This window comes from Oncorhynchus mykiss, chromosome 29, assembly GCF_057628025.1.
Source record: "Oncorhynchus mykiss isolate SJ-2025 chromosome 29, ASM5762802v1, whole genome shotgun sequence".
Lineage (NCBI taxonomy): Eukaryota > Metazoa > Chordata > Actinopteri > Salmoniformes > Salmonidae > Oncorhynchus > Oncorhynchus mykiss.
The window spans coordinates 18,948,951-18,965,272 of record NC_143050.1 but is presented as its reverse complement, the minus strand read 5'-3'; the positions used below and the strand labels follow the sequence as shown (position 1 = coordinate 18,965,272).

The following is a 16,322-nucleotide window of genomic DNA, read 5'->3' as shown; positions in this document are numbered from 1 at the left end:
TATATTACTTAAAAAATAAAAAACTGATATAGCATGTTTGTAGATACATAAGTATACTAACACTTAGCCTATTCATAATGTGCATATTTTACATTTGACAGCACAATATAGCCACAGTTAAGTGGAGGCATCGCACGGGCATACGCTGAAAATTGTAAGTGTCAGGTCCACACATTCTTGGTTCTGTCCCATTTCTGCACGTAGACCCATGCCATGGAACTAGTTGGTTGTGGAACGTGGGCGATGTGAAAGGTTTCAGACTGAAGAAGCAGTATTTGCTCACAAAACGTATATCGGGAGTTAAATGACTACAATATTGTCACCGCAACTAATTGAAATGTAGGCCTTTTAGAAAATGGTGCGCGTTTATGTCCGTACTCAGTGACGTCAGCGCTAACCGTCGACGATTAAATGTGCAGGTGAAAACCGGAATAAACAGATGACCAAACGCGCGAGGAGGAGGGTGAACGAAATTATCTGCCAATCATAATATCTGAATGGTGGGATGAGGATCCATTTACGCCTACGGATAAATAGCGTGCTATCGTACTTGACAGACCATAGCTGCATCGTCAGGAGGTAGCCTACCAAATAATAACGCGATGTCTCGGTTGTGATTTAACGTACAGTATTTCCTCATCTATCTTCCCCGCTGGATGGTCCATGTTGGAGCCTGGAGCTACTGTAGATAAATAGATTACAGCAATACATTAGCAATAAAACAACATACGGTGACATAACAGACACCCGAGAAACTACACATGAAACGGGTTTTTGCCATGTCCCGCGGTCGTCGTGTGACAAGAACCGCAGGACAGGATCGAATCAATCCGTTGGGGCAATGCTAGGAGCTGTGTTAATAACCTGGCAAGAGGAATACTTGATACTCGAAGACGTTTGCTTTCGGAGAATCGAATTCGGACATGGGGCTTGAGTTGTCATGCGGGGCGGTCCGGACACTGGACCCCCTGATCGTGGGAGTCTCGGATAGATCCCGATGCTCACGGTCAAATCATAGCTTGTGAGGAACGAAAGAATGCCTGCGGTGACCGGAGAAGCGCCCTTACTGAACGGGGGCAGAAGAGAAGAGGTAGTAGAGCATTGGCTAGGTTGTTTGGGGTGTGGGGGTGGGGGGTAAGTGCGCGCGTGCGTAATTGTTGTTTTGGCTGCTACTGAATGGCCTAGGCTACTATATACAGGCTAATAAAATGACAATGTTAATACCCATATAGAATGTGCGCTTGCAAGGATATTATCCATATATTTAGATCTGCACTACATGGTGAGCTCAAGCTAATAGGCTACTCAACCTCCGTTTTCACTCCTCTGTAACCAGTGGAGCTCACTCAGTTATCCACTCACTAACCAACATGTTGAGCACAAACAACTCTGCATCTCTGGTGCGTCCGAGTTTGATCGGAGGAACTCTGGTCTTTACAATATGCTACGAGAGACCAGTCACGTATTTTTTTAGTGCGTGTATACTACAAGGTTACTAGAAGTCACCCCTCACTAATGGACGGACGCAACTGCATTGCAGTCGAACTGGAGGTGAACGATTTAGCTCCCCCTCATCTATTTGCCAGGGCTGAGATAGGAATGCCACATACAATTACTGACATGATAACAACATTAATTATTAAATCATTCCTCATGATTAGGAGACATCTCCTTTGGGGAGTACTTATTAGAATGAACTGTACAGCATCAGGCCACATTATAGTCTATGATCACTGTTCTGTCTTGAGTAGAAGCCTAAACGTCCAAGGACTCTTATGTTACAGAGTCCTCAGTTGCTGAGCTGTAACCTCAGCTCTTATGTTACAGAGAGATCAATAAAAAGAAGAGAGACAGATTGGGCAAGCACCAGAGAGCACTATTGAGTTTTTATGTTTGTATTATACTGACACAACCATATCTACTGTTAAGTCAGATAAGTTACATGTCATAATGCCCTTTTTTCCAATGAGCATGGTTGCTATGTGCACATAATGATGTCTGTGTGTCCTGTCAGGCAAAATCAGCACACCTCTGTGTGTGTTAATGTTTATCTCTGAGGTTGCTTTTCTACTCGGGCGGCCTCTGTGTTCCCTTGAATGTTGTGGGGTTTGAGAGAAATAAGACAGATGTGCAGGCAGAACTGTAAGCCTGCCATCTCTACTTTCTCTCTTCCTCTGCTTTGCCCTTCATCTCAAAGTGAAGGTAAGACAGTGGAAGACAGGCTCCTACACACACAAAAACAAAGAAGGGAGGAAGGTCTGTAGTATCATTACAGTTTGGACACTGGTTGAAGAAAACCTGGTTGGGTCAACCCACATAGTTGTGTGTCTTGTCTTCTGTTGTGTTTGCAGCCATCAATGGTCAGATTTCTTCCACATACTTTGAGAAAAATTGTACTCTTATGTAGTAAGGACTTGCAGACGACAGGCTGACCTACTTTAATTTATACACACACAAACTCACATTATGTTTCCGCCTGCCTCTAATATGAGAGGCATTCCCGATAAAACTGTCTCTCAGACCGGTAGTTCTTAGGCTTGATAAATAATTAACACTGGTTGAGTATGACTGAAATGCTCTTTGTAATACCTACTTAAACACACTATCCATCTCTCTCCGTCTGTTGTTGCATCAGAATATGTTACATTTAGTTGGATTTGTTTCTATAACAAAAAGACACTTCTTTACTCTGTCCCCCTTCTTTATTTGTCTTCCCTGTACCATTATTTAATTTGGCAACTTGCTCTGATAGTTGATAGGTGAAATATTTTGTCCTTGTCCTTATGACAGTAAGAAGGAGCAAAACCAAATGTTCTACTGTGTTTGAAATTGAAGCAGTTTTCTCCATTCTCCTTTCAGCAACAGTTTTACACCCAAAGTAGTTTTACAGTGCTAATGTCAATATGGAGTGGGAAGAAAAGCGATCAAGTGGGAGGGAAAAAGCACAGTGGAAGAAACATGATGCTCCTAGTAAACTACCCATACCTCTTTCTCTTCATCTCTTCCTCTCTAATGGCCTGTAAGTGGGGGATGAGTACAGAGTTAGCCCATCATCATTAATATAGACACACACAAATGTAATAAATTAGCAATTGAGGCACTTGGCTCTAGCTTTACGGTGAACTTAAATGGTCTCTCCCTTTTGACTCAGCGTGCTCCCTTGTCCTTGTAATGCAGGCACAATTAAACCCTGGCACCTCTGCCAACAGGAACACACCTCACAGCTACCGTTTGGACAGCAGCCTGCCTTTTAGCAAAACAAACCTTCCCTGCAAGGTCACTGTCATGGCTGTGAGAGGCCCATTTGACTACATCAAAAGCGAAGCAGATCGTCAAATACTCTGATCTCAGGGCCCATATCCACAAAGCATCTCAGAATAGAAGTGCTGATCTCGTATCTGTCCATATAATCTTATTCATTATGAGACTCTTTGTGGACACGGGCCCACTTCTTATCTATCTCTTTTTTTTGTTTTTCCTTTTGTTTCCTTTTCTATGCTCTGTGTGGCCAAGAATGACCCTGTCCATGTGCATCTCCCTATGGGAAGCAGGGATGGCCACAGTACCACTAACTTCCACTGGCAACAGAGAGCTGAATGCACTCTCTTTCTCTCTTGATGAGGTCTAAAAGCATCAACCTCTTCCAGTGCCCACTAAAACCAAGTGTTTAAAATGGGCTTCATGGTTTGGGTTTCACTCTGCCAGGAAATGTGTTCATGCCTCCAGAGACTGGAATGTTCCATCTCTGGCAGAGAAGGGGAGCAAGAGAGGAGACAACATTGATGTTTATTAATGTTGTTGTGACATTAAGGCCATGGTGTGATTGATGCCCAATCGTCTGTATTCTAATGGAATACACTTAATATATGTTCTGTTTTCTCTGTTTCTGTTTCTTGCAGAAAAATCCAGTTTTAACACCCTTTCCTTTCCTTGTCTTTCTGCCTCCTGTTGTATGTCCTTCAATCCTGTTCCTCTCCTTTTTATCACCCCGCATACGTTCCATTACACGTGATGTTTTATTATCGTTAAAACCCCATCCCCACTACTTAAACAATCATTTATCCAACGTCCTGTCCACCCTCACATCACTCCCTTTACCCAAATGTCAAGCTCGTGATCCCATCACTCAAACTCTGCTACCTTACTCCCATTTATAAAATGTTAAACAAATTTCTACTTGTATTTGTGCCTGATCCTCCACCCCCCCATCATCTGCTTTACCTTGTCTCTTATCCCTACCCCCCTGTAGCAGCGTCCCTGTAAACAGTCCCTTCCCGGGTCCCTATGCCGAGAGTCCCATTGGAAGTGCCTGCTCCTCACGCTGCTGATGTTCGGCTGTTTCGCCACGCTGGGATGGTGCTCTTTTTACCGCGTCACTGTCATGGCTGCCGATGAACACGGCCTCTACTACGGCGGCCGCGCCCGCCTCTACCATGACAGCCCCTGCTCCAACGGCTACGTCTACATCCCGGTGGCCTTCCTGATCATGCTGTACCTGGTCTACCTGGTGGAGTGCTGGCACTGCTTCTCTAAAACATCCTCTCTGGCCCGGGTGAGGATTAGCAAGGTGTACAACAGGGTCCAGAGGCTGCAGCAGGCCATGCCCTGTATCTGGTGGAAGGCCATCAGCTATCACTATGTGAGACGGACACGGCAGGTGACTCGATACCGCAATGGTGACGCTTACACCACCACACAGGTGTACCATGAGCGGGTCAACACACACACAGCCAGCTCTGAATTTGACTATACCCGACATGGTGTCAAGGACGTATCCAAGGAGCTTCTTGGCCTTCTGGAGCACCCGGCCGTACGCCTTCGTTTCACCAAGTGTTTCAGCTTTGCCAGTGCCCATGCCGAGGCTGCCTACCTCACCCAGCGTGCACGCTTCTTCGCAGAGAACGAGGGTCTGGATGACTACATGGAGGCACGGGAGGGCATGCACCTGAAGAACGTGGACTTCCGTGAGCACATGCTAGCCTTTCCTGACCCGGCGTGGCCGCCCTGGTTCTCTCGCCGGCGCATGTATTGGCTGATCTCAGCCCTGATGTTGTCCTGGCCACTACGTGTGGTGTCAGAGTACCGTACGGCGTATGTCCACTATCATGTGGAGAAGCTGTTTGGTGAGAACGAGGAAGTCAATGACAATGACAGCACTGAGATGGGCAACTACCGCTCAGGCCAGGAGAATGGGCAACGCGGTGGCCCCAGATTACGTGTCATATCGAGGGTCAACACGGTAGACATCACTGAACTGGAGTGGCACATTCGCTGCAACCAGCAGATGGTGCCCAGTTACTCCGAGGCGTTGCTGATGGATCTGAACACCAACAACACAACATCTTCGCCCTCTGCGTTTACCGGGGCAACGCGTGTCCCTATGAGGCGGAACTCTAGCTACGTCCTCCAGAGCTGCCCCCGCTGTCGCAGGTCCACCAGCAGCTCCTCGCTCCCCTCGCGAGTCAGGGGGAACGTGGCGATGGGGGCGGGGTCTTTGACATATGGGACAGTGGGAAGGATGGGAGGAGGAAGGCTAGCCCTCAGCCGCAGTGGATTATCTCTGGGCCGTTTGCACACGGTGCGGCAGGCCTGCCTGTTTCACTCCCGGAGCCTTGGTGCAGGGATGGGGAGTAGAGGGGATGAAGGTGGTGGGTTTCTGGGACTGGGCCTTCGCCGGGCTAACGAAGAGAGCAGAGGGGTCCTGGAGGGAGAAGGATTTGAAGAGGATGAGAATAGTCTGCAGCTAGAGGAGGATAGAGAGCAGGAACTAGAGAGAGTGAGGGCTGAGATCATGCAGGGAGTGGCCTGTGTGACAGAGAGACCACCAGCTTATCAGGATGCTCTCCAATTGCCAGTGTTGATCGTCCATGGTGAGGAGAGCTGCCATGGAGGGGAGGACCTTGACACAGGATAGTCACTATGATTGGCTAGGGTGATGGAGAGTAGATAAGCAAATCTGCTCAGGATGATGCAAGAAATGAATGAGAGGAGGGCAGAGGAGAGGAAAATAGGGAAAGAAGAAAAAGAAGTGGTAATATGGAAAGAAGAGAGGGGTAAGGAAGGAGAAAGAAAACAATTGGAAAAACCCTCGTTTCCAGACCTGCGACAAAGGACTACTGCAAAATGTGTAGGGAAACCAAACTATTGTGTCACGGTAGATTAAATTACAACTATGTAGTTGCTCTTGCTTGAGAGTGTGTAATATGTGTATCCCATTGTCCACAATGAACAACAATCGCTTTGTATCATTGTTCATCAATGTATGAAATGTATGTTCATGAATGTATGGACGTATCAATGAGCTGCTGAGTTAGCGCTTAACATCAGGAGTAGTAGTAGTCCACCAAGCTATTAGATTCATTCAAGGGGCACTGTATATTGTGTAAACTTACATAACTCCCGGGTGGAGGTGGAGCACAACTCTCATGGCAATGAAATCAAAAAAATATTACCATTACACAAAGAGACGATAGTAATCCAATTTTATATTACTTTTAGATGTAAAACAAATAATACATTTGATCAAGGCACTGAGGTGATGCGGCTTATGTCATCTACTCACCTTCCTCTTGAGATAATGCAGATCCAAGCGGCCAACAATATTGTCTATGACATCACAGATATAGTGAATAATGTTTTAAGAGTTAAGTGCACATATGGGTATGTTTGAGCAGGGAGGCAGTAGTTGCTAAAAATCTAGCTACTTTATGAGAAACTTCATGATTTTATAAAAATGTCCTTGTAGCTCAGCCTTGTGACTCCGTCAGCCAAAACCATGCATTTGCCCCCCTCACAGACAACAGGAATGTGGAGAAAGACACTCACTTTTTAAACCTAACATGGAAATGGGGAACAGGAGATGGAATATGATAAGATAGAGTTATGGAGAGAGCAATTGTCCCATTTTATGTTGGTAAGATTAACCCCTTTATTCATCCAAAATGCCTCGTAGCAATTTGGCCTTAACCACGATTCTAAAGGGGTTCTCCCCATGTCTCAGTTCTGCCCACTGTTGTAGTTATACATCATGGTCAAGTATGGATATGATGCAGTAGAGTACATATCCACACTCCCCCCACCCCCCCACACTCCCCCCACCCCTCACTCAACTGATGCCATTAGGATGTGATCGATGCTCGGAAGCCTTGGGATCAAAGCCAAAAAGGGTCTTGTAATTAGGAATTAGAGCAAAATTCATAACACAATATTTCTTTCAAGAAATGTATTATCTGTCTTTATGTAGATAATCAAACAACATGCAGACAGCACATAGTTGACATAACACACAGCATGTTTAGCTCAAACACAACTTCACAGAATTACAGAAAGACATGCCCATACAAAGACTGACAGCCAGGCGAAATAGCATGTCAGGACTTACTCTTCTTTACATCAGCATATTCACGTGTCATAGTAGGTGCACATTATTAAGCACAAATAGACCATCTTAATAACAGGAAAAAGATCCATGGATGTGAATATGGACCTACTTTTCAAATAATGGCCATGTTAACATTCATATGTACTGTATGAAGGTATTGACATGGTGACTTGTCCCACCAACACTTTAAAACCACTCCCTATCTTGAAAAGACTCCTCCTGTATGTTCCCATTCTGTTGTGTCTCATGTGTTACCAATACACATTCAAATTGTTGAGTGTCAAGTACAGTAACTGTTTGAAATTGCATTAGGCCTATAACTGTTAGGTCACGTTGTTGTTACCAGTGATCTTGTAACTACATATTGTAACCAGATTCATAAAATCATTTTGTAAAGAATTAGAAGTGTTGGTTTTGGTTCTCAGTACATCCATGCATGTCTGTCTGCAAGTCTCACTCTCTCTCCCTCCTACACGTAGCTGGTTTTAAAGGGCTAGGCACCCGTCACATTTCATATGACAAATGAGAGTCTGCACATCAACTCATTGGGAATCTACCAGTAATTGTTAAGTAGACAACATTTTAAGTGAAGAGGAGAGAAGAAACTGCTGCAGCACGTTCCATTTGCAGTTGTGAAACGTTTCTCACTGTGGTAAGTGGCCCTTCCAAGAAATGTCTGTAGACATACACTATTAGGAGTTTGTATAAATCAGAGCAAAATGTTTAAACACTTACAGCAAAATGTTGGTAACCACAATGTAATTATAATCCAATAACTGCAGGTAGTTACACTGAAATATTATGTTATATTGTCACATACAATGTGTTATGCACAAATTACTTGTTGGCTTCCCTTATGGAGACATAGATGTAAAACAATATATGTTATTTTGTGGTTCAGAAAGTGCCTGAATGGTGAAAATGTGTTGCCTGTTGTTGATAGCACTGTAGGTGAGAGATAAGCTCCATGGTAAGCCACTTGCAGTTGTCTCAGGGGCCGATGAATCAGACTGATGCTGCCACCATGGACATTTCAGTCTTTATTAACATTTACAGGAGGGTGGCTAATATCTTATCAAGTGGTTTTAAGATAGTGTTGATTCACTAGGGTACACCTCAGTGCAAATCCATGTCAGATGTTTTATGCTCTGCTTGATGTTAATTCCAGACTAGTATGCGTTTTGTGCCCCATTTGTCCTGTAATATTTCACTTTTCACTTTCCCCCAGTCCATAAAATGTCTCAGGAGCAGGTGGATTCTGTTGTGAGGAACATGGAGATCCTGTTGGTGGAGGCAGCACAGCTTAGGACCCCATGCAAGGCGCAGAGCACCCAGCTGGCCCTGGTGAGGTCACCTCAGCTCAGGGAGGAGGGCCAGGGCCTGTAGATAGAAGCAGCACAGCTAGACATATCCAACATACGCAGGCAGCTGGAGCAGCTCCTGGACACCAAGGCCCCATTGAAACAAAAGAAAGACAAGCTCGCAAACTCAGCAAGCAATTAGTAAAGATGGAGAGAAAGAGAGTGCTTGAAGAAAAGGGCAGAGAGGAGAGGGATAGATGGATGGTGAGAGGAGGCAAAGAATTATGAAGTGGTTGGGACTGAAGACTGTGGTTAATGCCATTTTATAAAGGTTGTGATGGATTGATTTTTTTTCTCATAAAATGTAAAATTGTAACTCATTCAATACTAGAAAATAACTAGTAATAATCTGTACTTAATTAATAATAATCAAATAAAGATTAAGACAATTTTTTAAAAATGTGTGTATATATATATATATATATATATATATATGTAGAATATACACTTCACGGGAAATGTTTTGTCTTTCACAGACGTACATATCAGTACAGTATAATTTGAACAGATCATCCTATATATCAGGAAGGGACTGAATTGTGTAACTAATTGATTTAAGTATACAAAAATGGAAGAGGTTACTTCCAAAGTTAATTGTATTTCCCACTATTCCATAGTGAAAACATGTTGTAGTTAGGTTGCCCCATTGATGACCGAAACATCCTGTTTTACAAGCCCCTGTTATTTGATCTTGGGCCAATAGTAGGTTCTTGCATGCAGGGAACTAGATCTAAAGACACATAATGGCACCCATCGGGCTATAGGTTAGGTCAGACAGGTCGGTGGAAGAAGGGTTCTGTTTCAGACGTACTCCATTCTGACCCTGACGTTTCTGGACAAACACCACCGCCACGATGAGCACCCAGAAGAAGAAGTTCACCCACACAGACTTCTGGGAAAGACAAAGAAATAGAGGACAGATGAAGAATACAATATGGCTTTAAATAAAAATGTCAATACAAAGGCTATAAAAAAGTATCTTGTCTAATAAGGCAACAGCGTTTTGATGTGTCATCATGATATGGATAGTGTCAGGGCAGACCTCTGCATTATTCACGCCTGTGTAGAACTGATTCCCATCGTAGGGACTGACTCAGGTTTTATGGTCTGCTCATCACAACTGAAATTAAAGAAGTCCTCCAGATATAAAAGAACAGCATAAAATATTTCCCATTTCATATACAGTATGAGAGACAAGAGGGCACTGAGCACAGAGGTGATATGGGAGAAGATGGGAAAACAAGGCAGCCATCTCACCTGGTTATGGAGGGCACGTTTTGAAGGGCAGACAGAAAGAGGCGGTCCCTGACACTGCCAGTAAGAACAATATCTTCACACACCCGCCCAGAGTAACATTCAGCCACAGTCTTTCCCTGGGGGTGCAGAATGGGAGCTAGGTAAAGAAACACAGTCAAAATCAAATCAACAACAAACAAATCATTTCTGTTGATGCCACACTATTTGGGCATGGAAATCGATATTAGTGACACATCTGCTGGGCCATACAGTTGAACCTCTCACTTCTTGACCTTCTCTTCCACACAGCTGGTGTAGAACCAGTAGATGGCCACAGATACAGAGATGGCTTACACCAAGTAGCGGAGGGAGGGATGGCTGGGGCTCTCCCGAACCAGGCTAAATGTGTTGTACTCAACAGTCCCATAAAGAATGCACTGGCCTATAAAGTGGCCCTGAATGACATACACATTTTACAGATGCATTCAGTAAAACTATATAGTTTATTCAACAGTATGCAATTGAAATAATTGTATGCATGTTCCACAACCTAAAGCTACATAGTCTGTCACACACGGGCCTCACTGTCTCCTGGCCTGGATAGGGAGCCTAATTCAACTTAAATGAAATGCTTTAGAAATTCCATTCATGTGCACAAATGAACAGTTATATTATTTTAGGACATTAGATGATTGATTATCTTATGGTGCCACTGGGCCATGTGACAACAGGAAGATCTATGAATGTAGAACACATTTTTCTCAACACATTTAATTTAAAACAGGCATTGTCATCTGTATGGAAATGGTAGCCTAATCTATTGCACTGTCAATGGTGCATTTAGGTGAAGTCAACTAAGACATCAAAATAATGTATTCCCTGAATTAAAAAGTCACATGATGATCTCTACTAATTTAATTGATATTCTCATTATTAGCTCCTATGGTTAGTCCCCATGTTTTTGAGAAAAAAAAGCAGGAAAATACAACATAATACTGTCTGGGAGAGAAGTTATTGAAAATCTGATAAAATCTTACTAAACTATTGGATGTAGCACCCAAAAAGTTAAACCCATTGTTGAGAGGGCGATAAATATTCAGTAGTCTCAATACCCAGCAGCTGTCCACTAGTAGCCTTGTGTCCATTTGAGAGTGAAAGTAGTGTGACAGGCTACGGTTGCAGTCGGAAGTTTACATACACCTTAGCCAAATACATTTAAACTCAGTTTTGGATAAATAATGTTCTTTATTTCATCACATTCCCAGTGGGTCAGAAGCTTACATACACTCAATTAGTATTTGGTTGCCTTTAAATTGTTTAACTTGTGTCAAACGTTTCAGGTAGCCTTCCACAAGCTTCCCACAATAAGTTGGGTGAATTTTGGCCCATTCCTCCTGACAGAGCTGGTGTAACTGAGTCAGGTTTGTAGGCTTCCCTGCTCGCACACGCTTTTTCAGTTCTGCCCACAAATGTTCTATAGGATTGAGGTCAGGGATTTGTGCTAGCCACTCCAATACCTTGACGTTGTTGTCCTTAAGCCATTTTGCCACAACTTTGAAAGTATGCTTGGGGTCATTGTCCCCTTGGAAGACCCAAGCTTTAACTTCCTGACTGATATCTTGAGATGTTGCTTCAATATATACACATAATTTTCCTTCCTAAACAGCCATCTATTTTGTGAAGTGCACCAGTCCCTCCTGCAGCATAGCACCCCCCACAACATGCTGCCACCCCGGTGCTTCACGGTTGGGATGGTGTTCTTTTGGCTTGCAAGCCTTTTTCCTCCAACATAATGATGGTCAAACAGTTCTATTTTTGTTTCCTCAGACCAGAGGACATTTCTTCAAAAAGTATGATCTTTGTCCCCATGTGCAGTTGCAAAACGTAGTTCTGCTTTTTTATGGTGGTTTTGGAGCAGTGGCTTCTTCCTTGCTGAGCGGCCTTTCAGGTTATGTCGATATAGGACTTGTTTTACTGTGGATATAGATACTTTTGTACCTGTTTCCTCCAGCATCTTCACAAGGTCCTTTGCTGTTTTTCTGGGATTGATTTACACTTTTCACACCAAAGTGTGTTCATCTCTAGAAGACAGAGCGCGTCTCCTTCCTGAGCGGTATGATGGCTGCGTTGGGTACTATTGTTTGTACAGATGAACATGGAACCTTCAGGCGTTTGGAAATTGCTCCCAAGGATGAACCAGATTTGTGGAGGTCTACAAATATTTTTCTGAGGTCTTGGCTGATTTTCTTTTGATTTTCCCATGATGTTAATCAAAGAGGCATTGAGTTTGAAGTTAGGCTTTGAAATACATCCACAGGTACACCTCCAATTGACTCAAATTATGTCAATTAGCCTATCGGGAGCTTCTAAAGCCATTACATAATTTTCTGGAATTTTACAAGCTGTTTTTAGGCACAGTCAACTTAGTGTATGTAAACTTCTGACCCACTGGAATTGTGATACAGTGAATTATATGTGAAATAGTCTGTCTGTAAACAATTGTTGGAAAAGTTACTTGTGTCATTCACAAAGTAGATGTCCTAACCGACTTGCCAAAACTATAGTTTGTTAACAATACATTTGTGGAGTGGTTGAAAAAACAGTTTTAATGACTCCAACCTAAGTGTATGTATGTAAACTTCTGACTTCAACTGTATGAATGTGGAAATGTTTCCAATATTTTATATTGCTCAGTTATAATGGGATAAAAAAAAAAATGCTATCAAGGTGGTTCATAAGTGTTCTCAAGTTTAAAATGTCCCATATGCAGTTGAAAGATCAGACTTTTCAATCATGAATGCGTTCATACTTGGGTCATTGTCAGTGAGTCAGCAAACGTTATTCCACAGATGAAACATTCTGCGTAAAGTACGAGCTACAAAACGAGCTGCCTTGGCAACGCCATCACGAACCTCTGCAAACCCATCCTATGATACCCATCAAGGACACCCTAGCACCCGGATAATGCACTCCATTCCAAGCTTGTTTAACTTTTACAATGGAATGCCAACTTTTTTTTGCAAAAATGTACCCATTAACACATTTTTTAAAATTGTAAACCTCAATTGAATATATGACCAAGGAATGCAATGCATTTACTATAATTGGTTGATTGTAAGATTGGAATGGAATACTTACATTGGGCCTCTATGTGAGACAAAATAAATGGCCACATAAGGGCGCTGTGTAACATGTAACCATATAACCAGAGCCCTGAATTGGCCTGTTAACCCATCCACACAAACCAGTAGGTCTGTGCACTACTCCATTACACTGATGATGGCACATGCACCCTTATTTGAATCACTTGATTTCTATCACATGATTGAGATTATGACAGTGGTGGAAAAGTACCCTATTGTCATACATGAGTAAAAGTAAACATACCTTAATAGAAAATGACTCAATTAGAAGGAAAAGTCACCCGGTAAAATACTACTACTATTTTAATTATAACTACTAAAAGTAAAAGTATAAATCCTTTCAAATTCCTTATATTAAGCAAACCAGACTGCACAATGTTCTTGTTTTTTGTTGTTGCCTGGGGCACACCAACACTCAGACATAATTTACTAACTTAGCATTTTAGTTTAGTGAGTCCACCAGATCAGAGGCCGTAGGGATGACCGGGGATGTTCCCTTGATAAGTGTGTGAATTGGACCATTTTCCTGTCCTGCTAAGCATTCAACATATAAGGAGTACTTTTGGGTGTCAGGGAAAATGTTTTAAAGAAAAATTACATTATTTTATTTTGAAATGTAATGAAGTAAAAGTAAAAAGTTGTCAAAAATATAAATAGTAAAGTAAAGTACAGATACTTGAAAGTATTTTTACTAAAGTACTTTACACCACTGGGTTTTTATTATTCCTAGACCCAGCTCTCCAACTAGTACATTAACAAATCTAATCTTCTCAGTAATCAGCATAGTTTCCCTCTAACCCTAATCCAGTTTAGAATTCCATGCACAGAAATGCAAAGCCAACTTTTTGGATCCTGTATTGTTCTCCTCTGAGACTGAAAACTGTGTGTGTGCAGACGCTTAATTTTATCTCCACTCTTACTGACAGTTGTGGCTGCTTCACGTGATGTATTGTTGTCTCTACGTTCTTGCCCTTTGTGCTGTTGTCTGTGCCCAATAATGTTTGTACCATGTTTTGTGCTGCTACCATGTTGTGCTGCTGCCATGTTGTGTTGCTACCATGTTGTTGTCTTATTGTGTTTATACCATGCTGTGTTGCTATGTTGTTGTCTTGGGTCTCTCTTTATGTTGTGTTTTGGTGTCTCGTCGTGATGTGTGTTTTGTCCTATATTCTTATTTTATTTTTCATCCCCGTAGGAGGCCTTTCGGTAGGCCGTCATTGTAAATAAGAATTTGTTCTTAACCGACTTGCCTAGTTAAATAAAGGTTCAATAAAAAGTAATGTCAGTAGTGGTCTTACTCTGGCCGTTTGTGATTAAAGTAGTGTAAAGAACAAGTGTTCCTAAGTGATAACAGAACATTTAACAGCAGATGTTTTTTTTATGCTGATTTGCTAAACGTAGTTACTGTTTAACTATTGTTTTAAGCTATTCATTTTAATCCCAATAATGTTTTCTTCAAATAAAATTGTATAAATACACCTTGACTTGACATACAAATGTTCTGGTTTACACAATGTAGCCTGAACCTGAGACCTGGAGGTGGATGTCTCAGGAATGTAATATCCTCTGTGCAGCAAGATGATGAAAGGAACAAATAACAGGAGGTCAATAGTTATGAAATGGGCAGACGGGAAACGTCTGGCTTAAAGCCAGATAAATTTGTGTCTGACTGTAATATCAAACCACTAATTCACCAGGTTGAGCAATCTGCTTGAATCAGATAAGTAAATGTTTTCTGAAATGTTTGATTCAGTGGGGTTTTGCTGTTTGTGAATTTGTGCATTCTGTAACCTTTCGCAGTCCTGTCAAGCTGGATAAGTGCAGGTTAAGCTGACTCAAAAAAAGATTTTAGCTTAACAGAGAACCATCATACTTAATCCAAAGCCTTTAACACTGCTCTTGATTTGATCACAGTGTACTTCCATTAAATGCAATTACTGATCTGACCAATCATCACAGTCCTTTGATGAAGGATTAATTGCAACTCTTGCGTAGAAGATTGTAGGCCTTGTCAGGAAAACATGTTGATCTTCCATTCTACAACGTGTTTTTCAGGGAGGGCCTAAGGACACAATGTGCTCCGCTGTGTTTACATGATACCGGACACACCTCAGCCTCTGACCTCCAGAGGGAGGGACATGGACTGTATTTTGTTTAGTGTTTTCCTGTATTGTATGTATGTATTGTTATTTTACTGCTGCTCTTTAATTATTTGTTTCTTTTATTTCTTATTTTTTGACTTATCTATTTTTTTACTTAACACATATGTTTCTTACAACTGCATTGTTGGTTAAGGGCTTGTAAGTAAGCATTTCACTGTAAGGTCTACTACATCTGTTGTATTCGGCGCATGTGACAAATACAATTCAATTTTATTTGAACTAGGCCTATAATCTAAAGAATGTGGCCTGGCGGACATTTTAGATGCATTACAGCAAGTATGGTTACCTGGCTCCTGTGTGGCGCAGAGGTCTAAAGCACTACATCTCAGTGCTAGAGGCATCACTACAGACCCTGGTTCGATCCCAGGCTGTATCACAACCGGCCGTCCAGCGTCGTCCAGGTTAGGGGGGGGGGCAGTCATTGTAAAATAAGAATTTGTTCTTAACTGACTTGCCTTGTTAAATAAAATGAAAACACTATATATACACTATGTGGCCCCTCTTCAACACGTTCCACGTGCAAAATAAGTCAAAGCACTTTTTGAAAGGTGTTTACATACTTAATGATAGTCCTTGATTAGCCCACCTCTAACTCTAACCTCCAACTAGTATACAACATTAGTGCTGTTATGGGGTCAGGAATATACAGGGGTTTATAACACAGTTGGCATTGATCCAATGGGACAAAAAGGCTCTTGAACAGTTTCTACCCCAAAGCCATTAGACTGCTGAACATGTCATTAAAAGGCTACCCGGACTTTCTGCTTTTCACCCCCTACCTACATGTACATAGCACTTTGATCAATCACCTAACCAAACCTCCATGTACATATGACCTAAATCAATCACCGCAACTACCTCATACCCCAGTACACTGACTTGGTACCGGTGCTCCTTGTATATAGCCTCGTTATTGTTTTGATCCAAGACCGATCTGTTAGTGATCATCATGTCTAAGGTTGTTTTGATTTGAATCAAGATTGCCCCATGGCTATACTCTACCATACTGCAAATGGAGATAGGTCAAAAGCTCCATACA

General features: G+C 42.2%; 1 protein-coding gene and 1 pseudogene across 2 annotated transcripts; one reads left to right on the top strand and one right to left on the bottom strand.

Annotated features, from left to right (window-relative positions):
* The first annotated feature begins 171 nt into the window (after positions 1-171).
* Positions 172-7,780, top strand: tmem151a (transmembrane protein 151A). 2 transcript variants are annotated; one of them, XM_090226738.1, is made up of 3 exons: positions 559-1,090; positions 3,900-3,950; positions 4,250-7,780. In XM_090226738.1, exons 1-3 carry the CDS (start codon positions 1,037-1,039, stop codon positions 5,912-5,914), a joined length of 1,770 nt encoding a protein of 589 aa, XP_090082864.1. In that variant the 5' UTR covers positions 559-1,036; the 3' UTR covers positions 5,915-7,780. The 2 variants fall into 2 exon arrangements, with proteins under 2 accessions (XP_021446865.3, XP_090082864.1); XM_021591190.3 differs by lacking the exon at positions 3,900-3,950 and having other exon boundaries at positions 172-1,090.
* A 1,600-nt stretch (positions 7,781-9,380) lies between these two features.
* Positions 9,381-13,030, bottom strand: LOC110509957 (transmembrane protein 179B-like; annotated as a pseudogene).
* Positions 13,031-16,322: the final 3,292 nt, after the last annotated feature.

Excerpts from the sequence above, each read along its gene's own strand:
- tmem151a (XM_090226738.1), top strand. The coding sequence starts at position 1,037 with ATGCCTGCGGTGACCGGAGAAGCGCCCTTACTGAACGGGGGCAGAAGA. Across the intron at positions 1,091-3,899 it reads ACGGGGGCAGAAGAGAAGAG|AAAAATCCAGTTTTAACACC; the intron begins GTAGTAGAGCAT and ends TGTTTCTTGCAG. Across the intron at positions 3,951-4,249 it reads TTGTCTTTCTGCCTCCTGTT|CAGCGTCCCTGTAAACAGTC; the intron begins GTATGTCCTTCA and ends ACCCCCCTGTAG.